The sequence below is a fragment of the Lichenostomus cassidix genome, chromosome 3, assembly GCF_008360975.1.
Source record: "Lichenostomus cassidix isolate B80296 chromosome 3, HeHo_3.0, whole genome shotgun sequence".
Classification (NCBI taxonomy): Eukaryota; Metazoa; Chordata; class Aves; order Passeriformes; family Meliphagidae; genus Lichenostomus; species Lichenostomus cassidix.
In genome coordinates this window covers 89544022-89564695 of record NC_139483.1, presented here as the reverse complement: position 1 = coordinate 89564695, position 20674 = coordinate 89544022, and the positions used below count along the sequence as shown (strand labels likewise).

General features: G+C 36.5%; 2 protein-coding genes across 5 annotated transcripts in view; one reads left to right on the top strand and one right to left on the bottom strand.

Annotated features, from left to right (window-relative positions):
- The window catches only part of ANGPT2 (angiopoietin 2), a 42136-nt gene extending 35527 nt beyond the window's left edge, over window positions 1-6609 (bottom strand). Inside the window, exon 1 of one of the 2 annotated variants that reach the window (XM_085056680.1) lies at window positions 5951-6609. In XM_085056680.1, coding sequence (XP_084912806.1) covers window positions 5951-6235 — 285 coding nt within the window. In that variant the 5' untranslated portion in view covers window positions 6236-6609. The remainder of the gene's footprint in view (window positions 1-5950) is intronic. The other variant, XM_085056681.1, reaches the window with a different exon arrangement.
- MCPH1 (microcephalin 1) overlaps window positions 1-20674 on the top strand; it is a 126292-nt gene that overhangs the window by 82096 nt on the left and 23522 nt on the right. The gene's annotated exons all lie outside the window — the stretch shown is intronic.

Sequence of the window (20674 nt, the reverse complement as noted above, 5' to 3'; positions counted from 1 at the left end):
TCCACTGACACATTGTTTTCACTGTTGTTACCAGTAAGGTATCTCCTGGGGTGCATTTGGACTACCGAAATGCTTTCTTGTTTCAGGTACTAGTATATACATTAATTTTTTTTTCAAGAGCTATCTTATCCCATTTTCCCTAATGCAGTCTGTACAGGTATAAGGCTCCCATTAGTCTCTTACTGTTAACTAGATGCTAGAAATATTTTTCTCTGAAGTACAACTTGCATCTCCAGTTCCAGGAAGATTTTTTTTTTTAATTTTTTTTTTATGGTAAGAGTGGTGATGCACTGGAATAGGTTGCCTCAAGAAACTGTGGATGGCCCATCCCTTGGAGTGTTCAAGGTCTGTCTGGATAGGGCTTTGAGCAGCCTGGTCTAGAAGATGGCCCTGCCCACAGCAGAGGGGTTGAAACTAGATGATCTTTGAAGATCCCTTCCAAACCAAACCAGTCTGTGATTCTATGATTCTATGATTCTGTCAGGATGTGGGAATAGAAAGACACCAAAGTCTTATGGAAAAGAGTCAATCCTGATTTGACTCTTGTACCCAAGCTGTTTTTTAACAAGCAGGAAGCATAATATTTATCTATATATTCCTATAATATTTGCAGTCTAGTCCACAGTTCTACCTTCTACCCATTGTCTCTGGATCCTGAGGCTTATGAACTTCAGTGCTAAAACAGAATGTCAGGATGAGAGCCATGCAGCATGCTAGCTTTTGTAAGTTCTTCAGCAATGCTGATAAATCTGCCTCTCCGAGGGGGATTTCTGCTGTTTTCCATTCCTCTATTCGTCTCTTTTAGGCTGAAGAGGCTGATAGTACTTAGTGTAGGAAGCTAATTAATATAGACTAAGGCACCTGATGAAACTCTGGGTTTGTGAAGTTTCAAAGATCCAGATATCTGTTGTAGACACTAATGTAAGGTTTAAGACTGTATCTTCTAAATCACTTGGCAACATTTTGCATGTCTAACCCTATAACAATAGTAACCGTGGGGGAAGACTTACTTTGTCCCCACCCTGGCTTTCAGCCAAAGCTGTGTAAAGCCCATGAAACAACAGATGCAACAGAAGATCCTTGCGTTAAAGTATGTAAAAAGTTATGAAAGAAGTAATGGTTATCTAAGCTTCTTAGTATTGCAAATCAAAGAATATGATACATTTTGAAAAGCAAATACCATAGTATGTAAAGGAAAGTATTATACTTTCACTAAAGATACTAGTAGTCATATTTTTTAGGTTAGAAATGGGTATATGTGTCTCCTAGGGTAAATTCCATTCTAAGTAATACATGCATTATGGCTTAGGAATCAAACAAATTATATTGTTTACTTGGTAAATTGAGGTGAGATGCAAATTATTGAATTTTTTTCATAATTAACAAGAAAAGGAGAGCAGTAACAACAATTGTCTGTGAAAGAAACACCATTCTCAACTTCAGTCTCTCTGACAAAGTATCAAAGATATTCTAAAGGTTATGCTGTTAAATTTTATATATTAAATGGGTATGCAAATGAAAAGGACTGGAAACTGGCCTTTCAAGCATCCTCAAACTCATTTCCTATATGTACACTAGAAGAAAGAAAAAGGGAAATTAAGCACTTGATGTTAATATTTGATGGAGAAGAAAATGTCCCAATTTGCTGTTTGGACCAGTCAAAGATGACAAGTTTATGCTCATGTTAATAACAATCAAAGTGCAGGAAAACATATTTTGAATGCTAGCAAGAGACTGGTTCTATAAAATAAGCCTCTATTTATTACATTTTTTACTGATAACATCTTGGAGAAGGTGAATTCTCTACTTCAATTTTGTCTTGTAGATCTCTACAAGAAACTATCGTCTTCCTTGTTGAGCTTGTACAATTTCATACCTATATCACCAATCTGGTATTTGCAGAATGATGCAGAAATGGTCTGTACCAACACAGTTTTTAAAAACATGCAAAAGCATAATTTCAAATCCTTTCACTGAAATTTACCTACAGGAGATACAACAATAAACTGCTTAATTATATCATCCAGAGTGGTGGGAAAACTTTATCTGGTAACATACTAGTCTGGATGTAAGAAAGTATTTTCTTTTGAATCCTGCCAGTATTCTTTTGCTTAGCAAATACATTGTTGATAGACAGAAACAAGCACTTTTCACAATAAGTAAAAACAGATGCATTACTTAAGAAAGGAATGCAGGATTCAGAGTCAGAATCGTCTCTTGCATGCTTGAAAATCGAACACTGCACAATATATTTGTCCTCATCCATTGCATGCAGATGGCTTTGGATGATGGCATGTCAAAGTATCTTTTTGTATCTGACAAATGACATTCAGCACAACAATAATTATAACCTTTCAGGGTATCAAAACAAGGGAAAATGAATCTCAGTTAAGAATATCCAAAGATACTGCATTTCTATCAGCAGTGCATCCCCCTCCAGTCTGCTGGGATGGTTCAGGATGAAGTTCTGGTCTTGACACAGACTTTTATTTTCTAATCTTTTGATCCACTGATAAACTACAAATAAATTACCTATGTTCCAGATGTTATCGTCAATTTGGTCATACATTGTTTTCAGCTGTCTGTAACAGGAAAGGCTAAGAAAATGTGACTTGTTTCTTTTAGACTATTGCTTTGGACAGTCATATCTCCCGAGTCATAGGATCTAGTCAATATACTAAGAAGTAAATTCAAGTCAGCATTCAGTTATTTCAATGTCTTAATATCTGAAAAAATGCAGTTCCTTGAGTACAAGTGCTGTGATCCAAATGGTAAAGCTGCCATTTATTCAAATAAAAATTTCTTTAATTCTTGAACCTAAGACATTGCCTGTCTTTTAGGAATCTCTGAAAACATGGTGTTTTATATAAAAAGTTCCAAGGTATAATAACCAACATGCATGTCTATATTTAAAATTTCCAGTCTTGTATCTCAGCTGCATACCAACCTCCTATCCTCTCAAGTTAATTGAAAATTTTATTATTGAGAGGTTTATTCTCCCTGCTCACAGACAGATTAGGAAAAGATCTTACACTTCAGTATACAAATTGATCCCAAGGTGGGGAAAGTCAAAGAGGAAAGTTCATTTCAGGTATATTGCTGCACAGCTGACCTAGGGTTCTGGCCTTTGCTTCACAGTATCACTTACTGGCTTACTGCTAAGCACTGGATTAGGTGGAATAGTGGTTTGTCCTAGTATGTTATCTGAATGCTTAAACATAATCTGCTTTTCAAAAGACATTCTCCAGTTTTATGTATGACATAATGCATTATTAAAGTTCAGATTGAAAAAAAAAAAGTGTTTTCATGAAGAAGCAATTTCATGAAGAAGTACTTGTAACTGTAGAAAAAAGTCTTCTGCTTCCTATGCAGGAGCAGACCAGAAAAGAAGCTGGACGTATCTAACTCATTTTCTTCCCATTGTGTTTGTCCATTAAGGAGATGAAGCACACACTTCCCATGCTGTTCCATTCATACAGCCCAGTGTTCATTCAGAAACAGAACGTTTCCTTTAGTTGATGGATTAAAGGCAGGAGAGGGGGAGGTGTGTAAAAACGTTTGGGGATGTGCAATACTTCAGGAACAATGTTTAAACGTTAATTCATACTAGAAGTTTGTAACGTATATTTTACAGAACTTGAAAACAAAAGAGGTCCTGCCTCCTGAATGAACACAAATAAATTTTAAAGAGAAAGACCTAATGGTGTTTTTTGTGCAATTGCTTAGAAGCTAAATGTCAGATTATTTTTGAAAGCAATCTTGTATTACACTTCCAATACACTAAAAAAATTAAGCAAATACAATTTTTTCAACCCACCCTGACTGACCTTGCATTATATTTTGGGAAGTTGAAATATGAACCTAAGAATGTGTATTAGTGACCTTAAAAAAAAACAACAAGTAAATTCTGTAAGTGACTTTAAAGGTTATTGTTTGCTTTTTATCTTCACTTGCAGACCAGGTGTCTCTAGCAAAGTAAATCTGAGGAAAAGCTACTTTTTGTTGGAGGCTCTTTGTGAACAAAACAGATGACATAAAGAGCAGGTGTTAAAATAGTGAAAAAGGCAAACAGCAGATATTTTACAGGATGTTTAGCTGTAGAAGAGCTAGAAAAAAAATCAGACTATTCTAAAGCATCTTATTTGGAAGTCTTTGCTCAAATACAAGCATTTCTTGGTCTTGTAAATCAGAATCTGTCTTTTGATCCCCCAAAGAATGGGTTAGAGATACTTATCATATTCCTCTTGGCACTGATTTCCCAGGGACTGACAGGAAAAAGCATAGTTTTTACTAAATAAGGATGCTGGAATTTGCTTACTGGTTTCTGTTTACCTGATGCCACTTATGATACTGAGTTTGCCTACTTAAGTGGCATTTACGACTGAAGTCTTGTGTGATTTTACTATTTATGTTAGGAAATTGCTTAGCAGCTGGGTAGATTAGACTGTTCTGCTTTGTGTGTTTGTCATCATTCATTGCACATCTGTTAATTTTGGTCTTAACATGACAATAGTGAGCATTATAAATGAATAAGTAGAAAGGTAAGTAAGTGGAGGAAAGTAAGTTTGCCTGTTTAAAAAACCAAAAACTGGTCAACTGACATTATTCGTGTCTCTAAATTAGGCATCCTAAGCCTATAAAGAGAGATTTAGAGTTCCTTCAAGTGTATGTATTTTGGATTTAAGCTTCAAGACTCATTTTCAGGTTGATGAAAATCCTGTGCTGTTTGTTTTGGAATGTGACTTTTAACACTCACAAATTCACCAGCAGCTTTCATTGGTTGTATCACAGGAGTTCTGTAACTTTGTAGCTGATGAGAGAAGTGAACCCGAAAGTAAAATTATTTTATAACCATGCATGAAATAGCTATTAATTGTAAAAAACTGAATGCTCTCCATTCACAACACAGATTTCTTTCACTAGGAAACCATTATGCCATCACTGGAGCACTTACTTGGAAATACAATGCCAAGTCCTCAAAATATTTACTGCTTAGAAGATAGGCATCTTGGTACAAAACATAAACGCTCATAAATTTGCTGTGCAATATATATACTATACTATCACACTTTTCCAAGTAGTAGTGAAATAAAGGGGTTTTATGTCAAAATCTGTTGAACTGCATAGAATTTTGTATCAAATTAGCCTCTATAAAAATGTGAGATAGTGATCAGATTTATTATCCAGTAATATTAAGAATATATGCTGCAAAATTTTTCTTCTGCTCTTTCAGGTACGAATGTTGCCACTTTGACAATAAACATGTTACGTTCCCCTTAGTTCCAATGGAATTGCATTAAAGGAAGCTCTGTGGTATCTGCAACACCTTATCCAGACTGTTTTTCCATTGAATATTGTATATTTCACTGGAAATGTTATAGGATGCAAAAGATACCCGCTAAAGAATTTTCTTGAAATTCTATCACTTCACAAGGCTAATTTCACTGCAAGTCTGACTTGCAGTCCTTGCTAGAACTATGGTTCTTTATCACTGGGGTTTAATAGATTAATTTCTGCATCCAAGTTTTCAAATCACATTTCAGATAACATTTTTGCAGACATGCCTTGGATAAAGGTACATTCTGGATTCTTTAAATAGAGCTAAAGTAGCTTTTGCCAGATAATTATAAATTAGAAATTAGTAGTTGAGTCTCTCATGTCAGAAACTTCAGACATGCCCTAGTCCATCTGTGTATGTGATTGTCCAAGCAACTCAGATGTAATGACAAACTTTAAAGTACAATCTCTGCAGAACCGTGCAGTTCACTGTTCCTCTCTAGTTAAAATTATATTCCCAGACTTCAAAACAACTTTTTGATTGAAAGGTAATTCAGAAATTTAGCTTAGACAATGCACTCTGTTAATCTAGAAACTGCTCAAGAAAAAAGCAATCACACTGAAACAGATAACAGGATGTTAAGTTTCTAGGATAGAAATTACATTACCCTACCTTCATTAGCCACTGAGTGTTGTTTTCCATGATGTTCTCGAGTAGCTGCAGTCTTTGAACGGAATCATCATAGTCCAGAGGTGCATCCCTCTGCACGGCGTTGGACACGTAGGGAGTCGAGGAGCGGCAGTTGTCCGCTTCGGGCAGGAGGAAGGTGTAGCTGCACGCCCCGTGCTGAACCTGGTACTGCTTCTTGCCTATCGCCTCCATGCTCTTACTGAAGGAGTTATATCCTGAAGCTAAGAATATGCCGCAGCCCAAAAAGAAGCAGGCGGCCAGCTGCATTTTACTCGCTGCGGTGAGGCGGCGGACCTAGCGAGCCTGGGTGCGCTGGCCAGAGCCCGGCCCTAGTTAACCTGCGGCGCAGCCGAGCGCTCCGCTGCCATGTGCCGTGAGGGCAGGGCTGGGCTGGGCTGGGCTGAGCTGGGCTGGGCTGGGCTGGGCTGGCTCTCCTCGCCTCCCTCGCTGCCGCCGGCCCGCCGTGCCCGCAGCTGTCAGGCGCGGGAAGCAGCTGCGGCCAGCCCCGCCTGCCCGCTCCTTCCTCCGCCGCGCCCCCGCCGCCTCGCCAGCCGGGCCGATCGCTCACTGCCCTCAGAGCACAAGTTGGTGAGAGCGGGCAGACATGTGGAGCGGAGCCGCTCCTCCCTCCAGGGCTCGCCAGTGCCGGGGGCAGCGCACAGCGCTCAGCGGCTGGCGGGAGCGGGGCGGCGAGAGGAAACCCCAGGGAGGAGCCGGCAGCGGCAGGACCCCTGCGAATTCCTGCAGCACGGCTCTAATTAGGAGTTTCCTAGACAGAGCGATCAGTTCCGATAGCCTCCAACTATGCTAGTAAATTATTTGCGATAGTAATCATTTTTAAGCTTTTTCCCCTCGACCACCCCACAGACACAGAAGTCCCTGGGCTTGTTTATTCCTCATTTATTTTCTTTAAAATGTGCTGAACCAGGATGTAATTGAGTTGGTGTGTGATACACTGTATCATTACAGAGAAAGCCACTGTCCCATGCATACAAAAGCAGGCTTGGGCACGTTCTTGCAAAGAGAACAAGAGGGGCAGTAATTACAAGTTTTCAGTTGAACACAGACTTTGTACTTCACTGAACCTCCGAGGTGAATACTGAGTTTTAGGCGTCTTTCAAGAGTTAAGCATTTACAAGCTTTTTATTTATTATTTTTAAGGCTTTTTTTGCCTGTATGAAATGGGTAACTTTGGAAGTGCTAATGTTAATACAAGAGTTAGAAATCACAAATCAGCTGGAAGAGGAAAACCATCCGGAGGCAGTGGCAGTAAGGCACGGCTCAGGAAGTGGCATGGCTGAATAGGAGTTACCCTGTTAGCTCTCCCTAGCCCAATTCTATGCCCTTGGGAGTGGGAAATACCCATAAAAGGTGAGGGAAATTCTAATGAAGTAAGTATTTGAAATTTATATGTGTGAGTAAGAGGGAGCTTCCCCCCACTTCCCAACTCCCATGGTCTCTGCAATGACCAGTCATCTTGAAAAAGCGGAAAATTACTAGCCAAATTACCAGACCCTGGGAAAGAGTTCATTCCACTGAAATTTTGGAACAGTTTACTTTTCTGTAGGAAGAAAATGTCTTAAAACCAGCGTGATAGGATACTGACTCCTGAAGACATACTGCCTGAGATTTTGGCTAGGTCTAGATCTGGAAACTATAGATTTTTCTTAATTAAAATAAACAAAGGGAATGCCACGCTAGTCAAACTAACATGAACTACTGACCGAAGTTTCTCGTAGTCAAGGAAAATCTCAGCATGTATCAGGATCTCTTAGGACAGACTCTTACACAACTTGCTGTATTTCATATAGTGTATTGATGTGGCTTTACTTTTTTATATCATAGAAGTTTTGTTCAGGACTTGTCAGAAATAGTTGTAGCAGCTAAAATTCATGTCTTAGATTGTTGGAAGCTGGTATTTCTTTACATAGTTACCTTTGGAAAGGAAAATCTCTAGAATTTAATTCTGGAGAATTCCAGAAATATTCTGATTATATTTGGACTGTGATGAGTGGAACCAATTTGTCAGAATTTTTCCTGGGGAATATTCGTATGCCATTGTTCATCCTTCTAACCAGAGGAAACAGAGGAATATGTTTGGAACAGTCAAGATTATTTGCAACAAAATGTACATATTTGGAGGGTTTGGTGTATGAAGTATTCATTCTCCATCCCTTCAACTTTGTATTGCAATAGCAAAGCAGATTAATGTGACAGCAACTTGCATTAATAACAAAGTTTCAAACTTGTTGTATACTGATTTCTAATTTTCAGTGAATTCTTTGAATGTTTTATTCCATATGAATAACAGTCTTTTGTAAGATACTTGACCAACCTACTTTATCCAATGAAGACAGAATATAGCATTAGATTAATGCACTGGACTGTGTGAAGTGTTTCTGACATTCCAATTCAGTATTTTCTGTTATTTGGGTACTTTAATTAATTTTCTAAGTCAAATGAGAATTTCCCATTATGACTTGTCCTTAAATTGGTCTGTTCCCTGTTTTCCTTGCACAGCTAGCCCAAAAAAATAAAGGGCCATTTCTTACTAGTCATCCTTCCTTTCACTACCACTTGCTAATACTCAGTAGAGTAGTGCTGAAAATTAGATTGCTCCAGCCCTGAAAATATCTGTCTCTTAATGAGGAAGAACTGGAGGATAATCTTGATTTTTCTGATTATATTTTCATGGATCTTTTTTTAATTCTTTAGATAGATATTAAATGAAAAATGAAAATATGAGACTGAGCAGTGTAGTCTTTTAGAAGTTTCTTTTTCATTATTATACCTCTACTCAAGGGACTGAACACATATAAAAGACAAGATTTAAGGGAAAATCTGCTATAGATTCATTAGACAGGATCTTCATGAGAAGCTTGATTAAATCAGTCATTGTAGAAAGGCTATGAAGCTTGCCATCTGTATGCCACCCTAGTGCGTCAGATCACCATTGTAATCTGGCAGCTCAGTTTTGCTGGGTTTTTGAGGAGAGATGAGTGTCTTTAAAGGTTTGAACTGGAGTCTATTTTCCTTTCTGAAAGGCCGAAGCATAACCCCGGGAGGCCCTTGTGCTGTAATGAGGCCAGGAGCAAAACTGAGCTTGGAGATTGCCTGGGAATCCTTGCTGTATCTTGGGCCTCCACTAGGGAGAACTGTGGTTGTAGGAATACTGGAAAGAGAAACAAGTTCATCTGTTTTTTACTGTGTTTTAAGCTGGGTTTGGATTTTGTGTCCTGGTTTTTTTGTTGTTGTGAATGAATGAATGAATAAATGAATAGATGAATGAGTAAATGGCCAGTTGCTATAGTAGCTGTCTGCAGTTTGGGGAAAAGGTACAGAAAGCACAGGTATTATTCTAAGTGACAACTACTAATGGAAGACTTTTACCAGCACAGCAGGCACCGCCAGTTAGCTGCTACTCGCTGTGCTTCTCATCTAGCTCTTGGAGTAACACCCTGAGGTTCTGCATGGTAATGTTTTCCCCAACCTTTCATTGATAGCCGCAGGCTGGAGGGGCAATAACTGGAATACAAGCCCCAGTAGCTACATAACCAAGAGAAGGTTTTGCTGTTTCTCCATCTGGGTCCAATGGACTCATATTGCTTTAATGAGGTGCTCTTTCCCACTGTCCAGGAAAGCTAGTGAGCGTTCACCTTGCCAATGAAATAAATATATATCCCTTTAACCCTTTGCTACAGCATAGTGCCATATTTGGTGCATCTTTTGGAGCAGTTGATTATGATCCTTCACCCTTTCTATCCCTTTGGGAGCAGCTTTCCCAGCTGTGAAGGAGGAAGTGGTCTTCTCTGCTTCTCCAGGGAGTCAAAGCCAGTCAGAGTTCAGGAGGAAAGAAAGTAGTAACAGCTAAATTTAGAAAACTGGTGTGAAAAGTAAGGCAAGTTAAATCCATTTTTGTCCTTGAAATCTGAGGAAGAGGAAGGAAGATGCCTGAATACAGCCTTTTTACTGAGCCTTAGAGGCATTATAAGAAGTCTGCTTGAACAGAAAGGGTTATTCTGAAAACTGAATGACCGAGAAGGTCTGTCCCCTGTCACTTATGAGAAGGACCATTTCTTTGTTAGACATATTGAAGTAGGGAGGAATTTAAATAATCTGGCATGGAGTCTTATAAATGTCAGAAACTGAGTAAAAAGTTACAATTCAGACTACTCACATCCTCTCATTTCTTTAATGTTCATTGTTCTCTTCATCTTTCATTTCTGCTGTCAATATGGAGTATTGTATTTACATTTATGATACATTTTTTTCTGTAAACTAAAGTACAGCTTTTAGCCTGTGAATTCCTGCTTGATTTAGAACTGAGTGTATACAATATATGCTATAAAACAGCAAATAGTGGATTGATGTATTTAAAGTACAAATTAGATCTTTCCCTTTTTAGAAAGAAGATACCCACTCTTCACAACGCACCTTTATAAGCAGAGCTGAAATGTATATTTTGTCAAAACTAAACATTTAGAACGTTTTGCCAGATGTGCACAGGCAGTTTCCTTTCCTGGGAAACAGTAAATTCCCTTACTCAGCCAATCCTGGGTTTCTTCCATATAACTAGGCTGCTTTGCAAGAGATGCCTGAATTCTACTAACCTTATCTGTCCAATTATAATTTTACTTGCAGCTGCACAGCTTCTGTTTGACAGGCAGATACAGAGATCTTTGAGATCTGTGATAGAACAGGAAGCATATAAACTTCTTAAGTAATATAAGAAAATGTTGACTTGCCTTTAGTCTGCTATCTGCAAACTTTGCCACCAAAAACTTTCAAGATATTGATTTAGTAGATAAGTTCTCATTTCAACAGTTTTCTCATTTTAAGAAGGGAAAACTACATAATACATGGCAAACTAAAGGTAAAACCATGTAAACAAGTAGGTTTTGGTGCTGCATTCCTACAGGGATATTTGATATGTATGTATAAATGAAAATGCTATAATGTGAGGATATGTAACTTCAAAATCAAATCTGAAAAATCATCTGAAACATGGAATAAATTAATAAAGTCTTTTATATATTCCTGGTATTTACATTCCTCACATTTTGACACTCAATGTTAAGTCCTCACCTTTGATTCCTGGTACTTTAATACTAGTTTATAATAGTTCCATTTGCTGTCTTCAAAATATTTTTTTTCACTGTGAGTAGTTTGGCATTTTTCTCAGGAAAAAATGTCAACAAGGACAAGACTCATGAACTTGTAACTTTAAAAACAGGGGCAGGAGTTAGGACTCTATCAGATTTTTAGTCTGCTGAAAATCTTGTCTGTTTTTAGATCTTACACTCTTTTTGAAAGAGAGGAATGACAGGTTATTATGTTTTCCTATAAGCCAAAAAATTTCTTTTCATCAAGACCCATAGTTCAGATTTTTAGCACTTTAAAATCTTACCAATCATTCCTTCTTTCCCCACTATTTGCTTATTATCTTTTTTATTTACTCTGAGCATCTCCACCAGTCTCACATGACTTCTTTAACAAAGTCTCAGGATTCTACTCACTTTCTCAGCTGTAGTTTGTTTCTAATCATTCAGAACATCTGGTATAACATCTTGTGAATTCATAATCATTTTTATGTTCCATCTCTGACGTTCCATCACGTCTCCATTGAGTGCCCTTCCTTTCAAGGAAGGGCATTTGCCCAGTATTCTCATACTGTACTTCTGCGGAAGGGACAAGAGGTCAATAATCTGATCCACTGAAAATTTCTGTTACCAGCTTCTCTTGGTGACTCAGTCTGTTTGTTCCCATCTTGCCTTGTAACATCCAATCCATCATTTCAGTACACAGTATTTTTTCCTAGATGTCCCAGAATTAGTGGAAGCATAATGCAGCCAAAACCAGACTTTGTGTATTCACTTGAAAATGCTTGCATGTTCCCTTTTTCACTTTAACAGTTGATACTGCCACCATTCTTCAATGCATTTAAATCTATAATCTGCAAGTTATGTCTATATTCCTTTGTTTCTTTGATGTTTTATTGTGTCCCTTTTTTGATGCTATGCTTTCATTAATGTATCCAAAACTTCTGTCTTGGTCCTTATCATCAACACATTGAATTTTGTAACATATTCTATCCCCTCCATAATATTTGAAATGTGGCTTGCTTATGAAGTTTATTATGTTAGTTCTGTCTCAGTAAATTACATTCAGCTTTGCTAACATAAGGATGGTTAGACAGCCATCAGAGCTTCACACAAGTAGGTTATCTACTTAATTGCTTCGAATTTGGAAGGTCTAAATTCAACACCTCTCCTACCAGTATGTCAACATCATGGCTTTCTTTGTAGCCCCTGACTGGATGGTCTTTCCTGGACTGTCTTGGGTTAAACTTGGGATATCTTTTCTCAGATAACGTGACATTTAATGTGACCATATCTTCAAATTATCGTCTTATTTTGGTGTCCCACTTTTTTAAAAATAACATTTTTTCAAGGTTTTTTGACTGAGATTGTATTAACATTAAAATACATTATATATTTTATATATACTTAATTATATCTATATATATGTGTGTGTTTAGTATGTTGTTGATGCCACTGTATCTAAAATATAATTGCTCATGTTAATTTAGATTGGGACTTTATGATATCACATCCTGAGTAATAACAATAGCATGAATTAATGGGGTTTTTAAATTTCTGTCATTATCATTTCCACATTCCAAAGCCTTATTAAATACAAAATGCTTCTTAGCTTCTACTGCTTCATTACTTTTGTAGCAATTTCCTTTATCAGGCCAAATTTTCAAGTGATATCTAAAGCAGAATTCACAAGTATCTGTCAAACTCTAGTCTATACAAATATAGGCACATACCTAAGAAGACTCTCACTGGGCATTAATGAAGTTCCTGTTTGTAGGACAGACAGTAGTTTCTTTCACTGTGAGCATTTTCTAATAATGAATGTTATTTTAATCTTTGAATGATGAGTCATCCATGTACAGAAGTAGGAAGTGAGTCCAAGGATTATGAAGAATAGTTGCTACATGTCCTTCCTTCTTAACATTTTTATATAGTTTGGCTATAGTGCCCAAAGGCTGTGCTTATTGTCTTCAGAGTTACATGATGACAGCAAACTTTAGCTGGTAACAAGTGTAATTACATCTTAAATAGTACAAGTTCAAAACTAACATGGAAATTACAGCTAATGTTAAAGATCTTACAGTTGCACTGCTGAATATCTGACAGTGTTAAGTGCTGTGCCCTGTCTATCTCCCATACTGGGCAAAACATAATACAGTGCTTGTTTAAGCAGGTTATCATTGGTTTGAAACTGAATGAAATAACTTGTGTGCTAATGTGTAGCAACTAACTCTGGTAAAGCCTTTAAATCCTGTTTTTAAAAATTGTTCCCATAGCACTTGTATATTTACTCTTCACTGTTGAATTATAAGTGAAAAAACTTAACAGATGTTCTTACTCTGTATGCTTATATACTGTTTTGATGCTTTGAAAAATGTCTTTTTAACTGCAGTTTTGTGCATTCGGACAGTTTAAACCTAAAATCATTATGTAAGGTTTTTACTTTTGTTGTATTATGTGAATGCTGTATTACATTGATGTGAAAAGGCAGCACACTCTGAAAGAATCCAGAAGGCTTTTGAGAGATGAGAAATCTGCCTTACTGACATCCTAAAGAAAACTGCATGTGCCGTTTGTTTAAAATAATGTATTTTTTAAACGTCCAAGCAGCTGACAGTAAGATAGCCTTACAAATCACCCCAGCCCCTGTGACTTAAATCCTTCCTCTTGTAAGCAGTCATTCAGGTTAGCGGAAGGTTCTCTCATCTGGTAATAGCACACTTATTTGATCATAACAGCATGTCATACTTCCGAAGGGCGCGTTCAAGTTAAGAATCTGAATTCAAAGATAAACTGATGTCAAAGAGGGAATGAAAAGGAAGTGAAAAACTGTGTAAGGGGAATAAACAAAGCTTTTAGAGAGGGAGAGGACATATACAGCAACAGTAAGGTACCTAGTTCCTGACATCTGTTTCCCTCAAGAAAAAAAATACAGTACATGCACTAACCTTTTTATGGAGAGTGCAAGAAAAATATTTTCAGCATGTTTTCATATATTCATATTTGTTGAACTGTACTATGCATGTGTAATTTGAAGAGGACAGAGCAACTGCAAACTATTTTTGCACTCCATAAAGATAAATATTTTCTTTTTTTCAGTACTAATAAACATAGTTCAGTAATAGCTCTCAAAAACAGTGCCCACCCTCTTGCTGATTCTGCCACGAAAACTGGGCATTCTTTTTATTGTTGGTCTTATTGCTGTACAAGCAAAGGAAAGAATTGAAGTGGGGGTTTTTTTCCTGGTTAGTGAGGCATCAGAACCCATGATGGGACAAGACAAAGATTAGCTCCATACAGATACCAAGATTAGGGTTTCTTTGAGTTTGGACTCCTTGCCACAACCTATTGCTCTGTAATATTAACGTAAGTACCTCACTGGCTGAGTAACAGTCTGTTTTTATCTCTCTAAATAAATCCTTTGCTGGAAAGATAATCCTCCACCTCCAATGGAATATGTAAGCAAGATCAAATCTCTTATGAGTATCCTATCATTAAAGTGGTATATTTTATTCCCAATATAAACCAATTTGAAATTCCTTTTACTGGACTTTTATCTAATCGGAATTATTACTTGAGTAGTTTCCCTACACAGAATATTCAAATATTTAAAAATCTTTATTCTGTCTCACTAGAAATTTATTTGCAGGAAATTTCTATATGACACTGGTGATGTCTATACTGTGTGAATGTGAATCCACATTCTGGCTAGCCATAACCAAACTGACTTTTATTTACAAATCAAATAGTTCAATCTTAGCTTCAGTTTAAACTTGATTATAGAACATCCTGCTTGTAGTTGTATGTTTACTTGTTTTTTCTGTCAATATTTTCAGACAAATCTGTGATCAATTCTATTATAAATAACTAATAAAGCTTCACCTTTGGTTTTAAATGATACATTCTCATTTGTTACTGCTTCTTCAACATGGCCTGAGCCTTAACAGCAATGTCCAGTGAATAGCATTTTTCTTGAACAAAAATAACTTTATTTCTAGTTCATCAAATTAGTGATCAGCTGATGTTCTTCTACTAATTCATCAAATTAGTGATCAGCTGATGTTCTTCTACTAATTTCTGCCTTCCTTTGCCTGTTGAGTACCCACTTGAGTATCATTTTTAGGAGGCAAAATCAAAACTTTTAAAACTGTTACTTTACTAGATAATGTATTTACTAGATTATGTCATGAAATTACAGTATCTCTTAACTTTCCTGCTTAGAATATTTTCTTTTTGTATTAATGAAGATTGTAACCTTGTGTAGGGAGTGAAGGTGGCCTTCTCTGATTAAATGCAAAAATCAGGTCAACCAAGATTTCCTCGTGGAGTCAGAGAAATGTCTCTCAATTGATCAGAAGTAGATTCTTGGGTAACAAGTTCAGATGACAGCACCAGAAGTTAGGTGAAATGAATGTCATGAAACTTATGGAAATAATTGAGCACTATTCCAGATTTCAGATGTGTTTCATTGTCTCATCTTAAAGTGCTGTTGTCAATATATTATCAGTATTTTTCCTTTTATTACATTTTTCAGGCTATTGTATCCAAACTGTATTGCTTTACCTCTCTTCTCTTTCAGCTTGGACTGTAAATTGATTTTAAAAAAGCAGGCCAGTAAGAAATTGGTCTAAATAGATTATTCACCCTGGAGCGATAGTTCTTTTACACTGTGGGCGCATTTTGCAAGGTTAAGAGCAGTATACCTTTGGTAAAGGTCAGTTGAAACGTTTTAGCAGGGACTGTTCTGGAACCCCAATGTAGTCCATGGTGAGGAAGGATGGGCTAGCAGTGAGCTGAGTTTTCAGCCAGCTGGACTATTCCAGGCAGGACTACAGCAGCAGGGAAACTGTTAGGAGTCATGACTTAAACTTTGTTTCAATTTTATACAGAGTATAGAGATGTATCTTCTGAAGCTCAGATCTATGGGACTGTAGAAAAGCCTCTCATGAGAAGCAGTGGAATCCCTGTTGCATGAGTAATACAGATGGCAAAACACTGAAAAATGTACAGGAAAATCCTGCACTGGCAGCAGTATGAATTAAGTGACTTAATAAGCTTTTTTATCTCTTAATTTCTCTTATCAAACCTCATCACTTTGATGAAAGAAAGAAAAATGTTTATGTTGGACCGCCATGTGAAAAGTGCTTATAGGAAAAAAATCCCTCTTCAGATGATAAAAATATAATTAATATAGTTGAAATAATTCTTGCATTTTCTCACAGACATGAAATTAAACCTGTCAGGAATAAGCTAATATTAATGCCTGCAAACTGTTAAGCACAATTAATGCAATATAATGCAGCAGTGGGTTTCATAATGGAAATTATTGTGGTTTCTGATTTCTTTGCAGTATTGGGACAACTTAATTTTATATTATTAATTCCATCAGTAACATGCAAAAGAATACAGCTATTCAAATTGTAAAAGTATCAGAGACTGTGCATCATAGACTATTATTGCCCACATGAAAACCTGCTTGGCTGACTGAGAAGTTTGCAACCAGGAAATTATCCTCAGTTATCAATAGCATAATTGCTACTTTTTTTGTTCAGATGTTTTTTAAAAAAGAGCTCTTATTTAAACATATTTACAGTGAATAATTTTTTACAAATACACATCATGAACTTAACAAGCCACAGATTTTACATCAAAATCAGATTGCTCTTCATTTTCCTTAACCTGGAATAGATAAATTTCTCTACTTTAAAAACCTCTATTTTGAACATTTATTTGATGTGAAGTGTGCTCCTTTGTATTCATATGTTTTTTACCTTGTTGATTCTGCAATGGGGGCAGAAAATCTGCACTCACTTACCTCTGACCTAACTCTGCTGGCCCACAGTTTTAGACTACAGTACACCCAATAAAGAAAAACAGCACATGCTTTTAAGATAGCTATTTCAATAAACTGATAGCCTCGAGTACTGAGAAAAAAAGTGATGCTTTAAAGGCAAACAGGGGGCTTCTCATTTAGCAGACTTTTCTAGTATCAGTCAGAACCTTTTTGTGACATGTCTATCATGCACAATGATCAGAAGCTGCTGAAGTAAACAAAATGTGGGTCTGTTCTGCATTACTGTAATTTGCAGATACCCTGTGCCTGCTTGCAGAGGATTTTAAAGCCTGAGGCTTTTAAAACTGTTAATGACATGAACAGTAGCCAAGAACTGTCTTTATTTGAAATACAAGTGTATTTTTAAAATAAACCAGAATGTGTGAATCCTCAAGCAGTTGCCAGTTGCATTAGCTTTTCAGAGTGAGAATTATTTTTAAAGATACAGATTTCTCAGTAAACATCCTGTAGACTAGTTAAACAATTGGAAGCATTTTCAAGGGGTGTTACCACTAGTTAAAATATTGGCTTTCATGGCTGGTCCAAATCAGGCTTTACAATAAGTGAAACTTGGTTCCCTTTCATTGATTTCTCAATGTTCATAAATTCATTAAATGTTCATTCATCAAATTCCATTTCTTTTCTGGCTCTTCCATGTCAGGAGGCACCTGTTTCCAAAAAAATGAATTGGCAGATGGCTTAGTAATTATTGCACCATATCAGCTGGTGGAATGAAGTAATTTTAATGAACAGAAGACAAACAGAAATTAAAGTGTTCAGGATTAAAAATAAGGGAGAGAGGGATTCTTATGTTGTCCTTTTCTTTTTCTTCTTCTTTTTTTTAGTTAATGTTCTTCCATAAAATAGAGCTGTGAATCCTAAGTACTAGTTGTTGAAATTTAGGGACAGTTTGGAACTGTGTAACTGCTCTGCACATGGACATCAAATACAATGTAGTTGGTACTGCATCTGCTGTACATTCAGGTTTTATCCATGTATGCACTGTGTCATTTTTCCAGTTTACTAGGCATCTGAAAATCAGCGTGGTTTCAATGAAAATATGTGGAAAGCCATACTCCATATGCTTTTCATATGAGACATAAGACTTGACTGTGTAATACTGGACATCCCCCATTCTGTGGGACATCTGCCAAGCTCAGCAGAAATAAAAGATACAGACAGGAGAACAAAAACAGAGGAATAAGTGATTACTAAATCCTTATTCTGTTTTTAATTTTTAAATTCTGCTCTGGTCGCAGCTGTTATAGTCAACTTTTAACATCTCTGAGCTGGAATAGCCATGCTATTTAAAGTATTCCAGTACTTTAAAATGCTTTGTGGTTAAAACTTTAAAATGTTTAATGTTCCTAAATGAATGACAGGTTTTCAAAGGTTCACACTGTAGGTTTAGAGACTTCCAAAAATCCTAGTATGTCTCCCTTTGCATCTTTAGGTAAGAATGTATCTCTGATCTATGAGCTTAGAAAAGCCTAAGAGACTTTTAATATGTTATGTGCATGAGTAGTTTAGGTTGTATTTGAAATGTAAACTGCAGGTGTTACAAATTTTCTGAAGACTTTTGGAGTAACAGATAAATCTTACCTTGGTTTTAGGTGTTGCCAGTGATTACAGTACTCTGTCCTTTTGGTCTGTTATGTCCTAGATTGTGAACTAATTAGATTAAGAAAAAAATGATAGCTTAAATTTAGGAGAAATAATTCTATTCCTCATGGTTACAGAAGCATAAAATTGTTCCTCTGCAAAATGGCAATAGAAGGCAGGAAATAAATAAAAACCATATTTTTAGCATGATTTTGAAAGCCAGAGTCCTGGTTTCTGTATACTTCAATTACCAGTTCCAGACATGTATGTTTCAAAGTCCCATTGTAAGACCTTCCTTTCACATTTTGAAAACGTGAAAGTAAATACTAACATCTGCATATTTGGCATTGCTTTCAAGATGTTGTTTTCTTGCATCTATTTATACCTCTAATACTGTTCAAGTCCTTTTTACTGGCATATATGTGTTTATTATACTTAATGAGAATCAAGTCTTCTCAATAGCTTGGATACTGTAGAAAACTTCAAATTAAATTGGAATTGGGCATCCTGTTAACAATACAATCCACAGTAACATACAAGTTACACTTGCTAAAACTTAATATGGCTGCTGGTAGAACTTTTATAATGTTCAGGTTAATGCGTGTGGAGGATTTTTTAAGCACTTCAACTCCCAGTCTAACGGAAGGAATCCTGAGAATATTTACCTCCATTTATCATGCTTTCAGTATTAGTATTAACTATATTACAAGAGATGGTATAAATCACCTACTTGGCATTGTCTCACTTTATGTGCTAGGTTAAAAAAGGTGCTGTCACTTTCAGCAAGTTATATGTTGCTTCTCTAATATTCTGGTACTCCACTGCTGTTACTTTGTGTTACATCTGTGATACTCGGAACAGTCCCTGTATTCGATACATTGCTACCGACAAGAAAGAAAGGAAATTTTACATATTCAGGATGCAAATGTAAATTACTATTTTTATTTAATAAAGACAGATTGTTGAGCCTGGCACTAATTTTATCCTTTATTACCAGTGAAGACATGAGAACTTGAAGTACATCCTGCTTCCATACCAGGGAAATTGGCTCAAACTGGAAGGAGGAAGACATAGCATCATTTTTTGTGGAATACGTCCTTTAAATGTTAGTTTGCAAAGAATTCTGAGTCAAAAGGCCAATTTTATCCAAAAGTTGTTTTTAAAGATGTAGTATACTCAGAGAGCATATTCAGACAAAATACCCAAGATAAAACAATTTTAGAAACCTGTTGGACTTTTTGGATTCATCTGATTATTGCCCAGGAGCCCATTTTGGGAAGGACACCCACCTACCCCTGTGGCTTCTCTGTCTGCTCTGCTTAATCTATGCACTTGAGCACATGATCATATTCTGCAATGACTTACAAGTAACTTCTAACACCCCAATTAGCTTATAAAAAGAGCTCTCTTTTAGCTACATAGCTAATTTTTCAGGATAAGAATCAGTTGTGTAATTCCTTTTTACCACTCTATAATCCTTGCTTATAATATGATGGCCTCATATATCTCACTAATAGGATTTTGCTGCCTTGGTACACTTTGGTCACAAAAACTTTTCACTGGTTACTTTGTTTGTAATTGTAATGTATGCCACCAGTTTCCTCTCTGCATTTGACTAGTTGGGACTAACATGGAAATGAAAAATGAGTGAATGTAAATTTTTTGCTAAAATAAGGTCCTAAGTGTTGACAGAACAGCTCATTCCAGCCCAGAATTTCTGTGCACATAAGCATGGAATACATTTCATAAACCAAAAATGCAGGTTTTGTTTGTTTGTTTTTGAGTTGTTTTCGGAGTTTCTTGAAAGGTCATGATCCTTAAAGGAAAAGAAACACTAGGATGTGTTTAAAAGGGAAATACTGTGATAACAGTACCAGAAGAGCAAGCAAAGCCTTCAGTAAGGAAGCTGAAATTAGTTATATAGGTAATGAGAACAGAGCCAGGCCCAGTCATCTTTGCAGCCAATATTAATTGCTAGGAAGAAGAGAGGTTTATGTTGTTCTAGTGATAAAAACTTACTAAATTTCTGCTTTGCTGCAAATGTGACACATGCTGCTTTTACATTATCATCTGAACTGTAATGTTTCATTTCTAGAAAATCAGTGCTTGGGAAAATTGTGTTATCATTTAAAAACATAATCAGAGTTTTACTTTGATCTTTTTTACTCAATA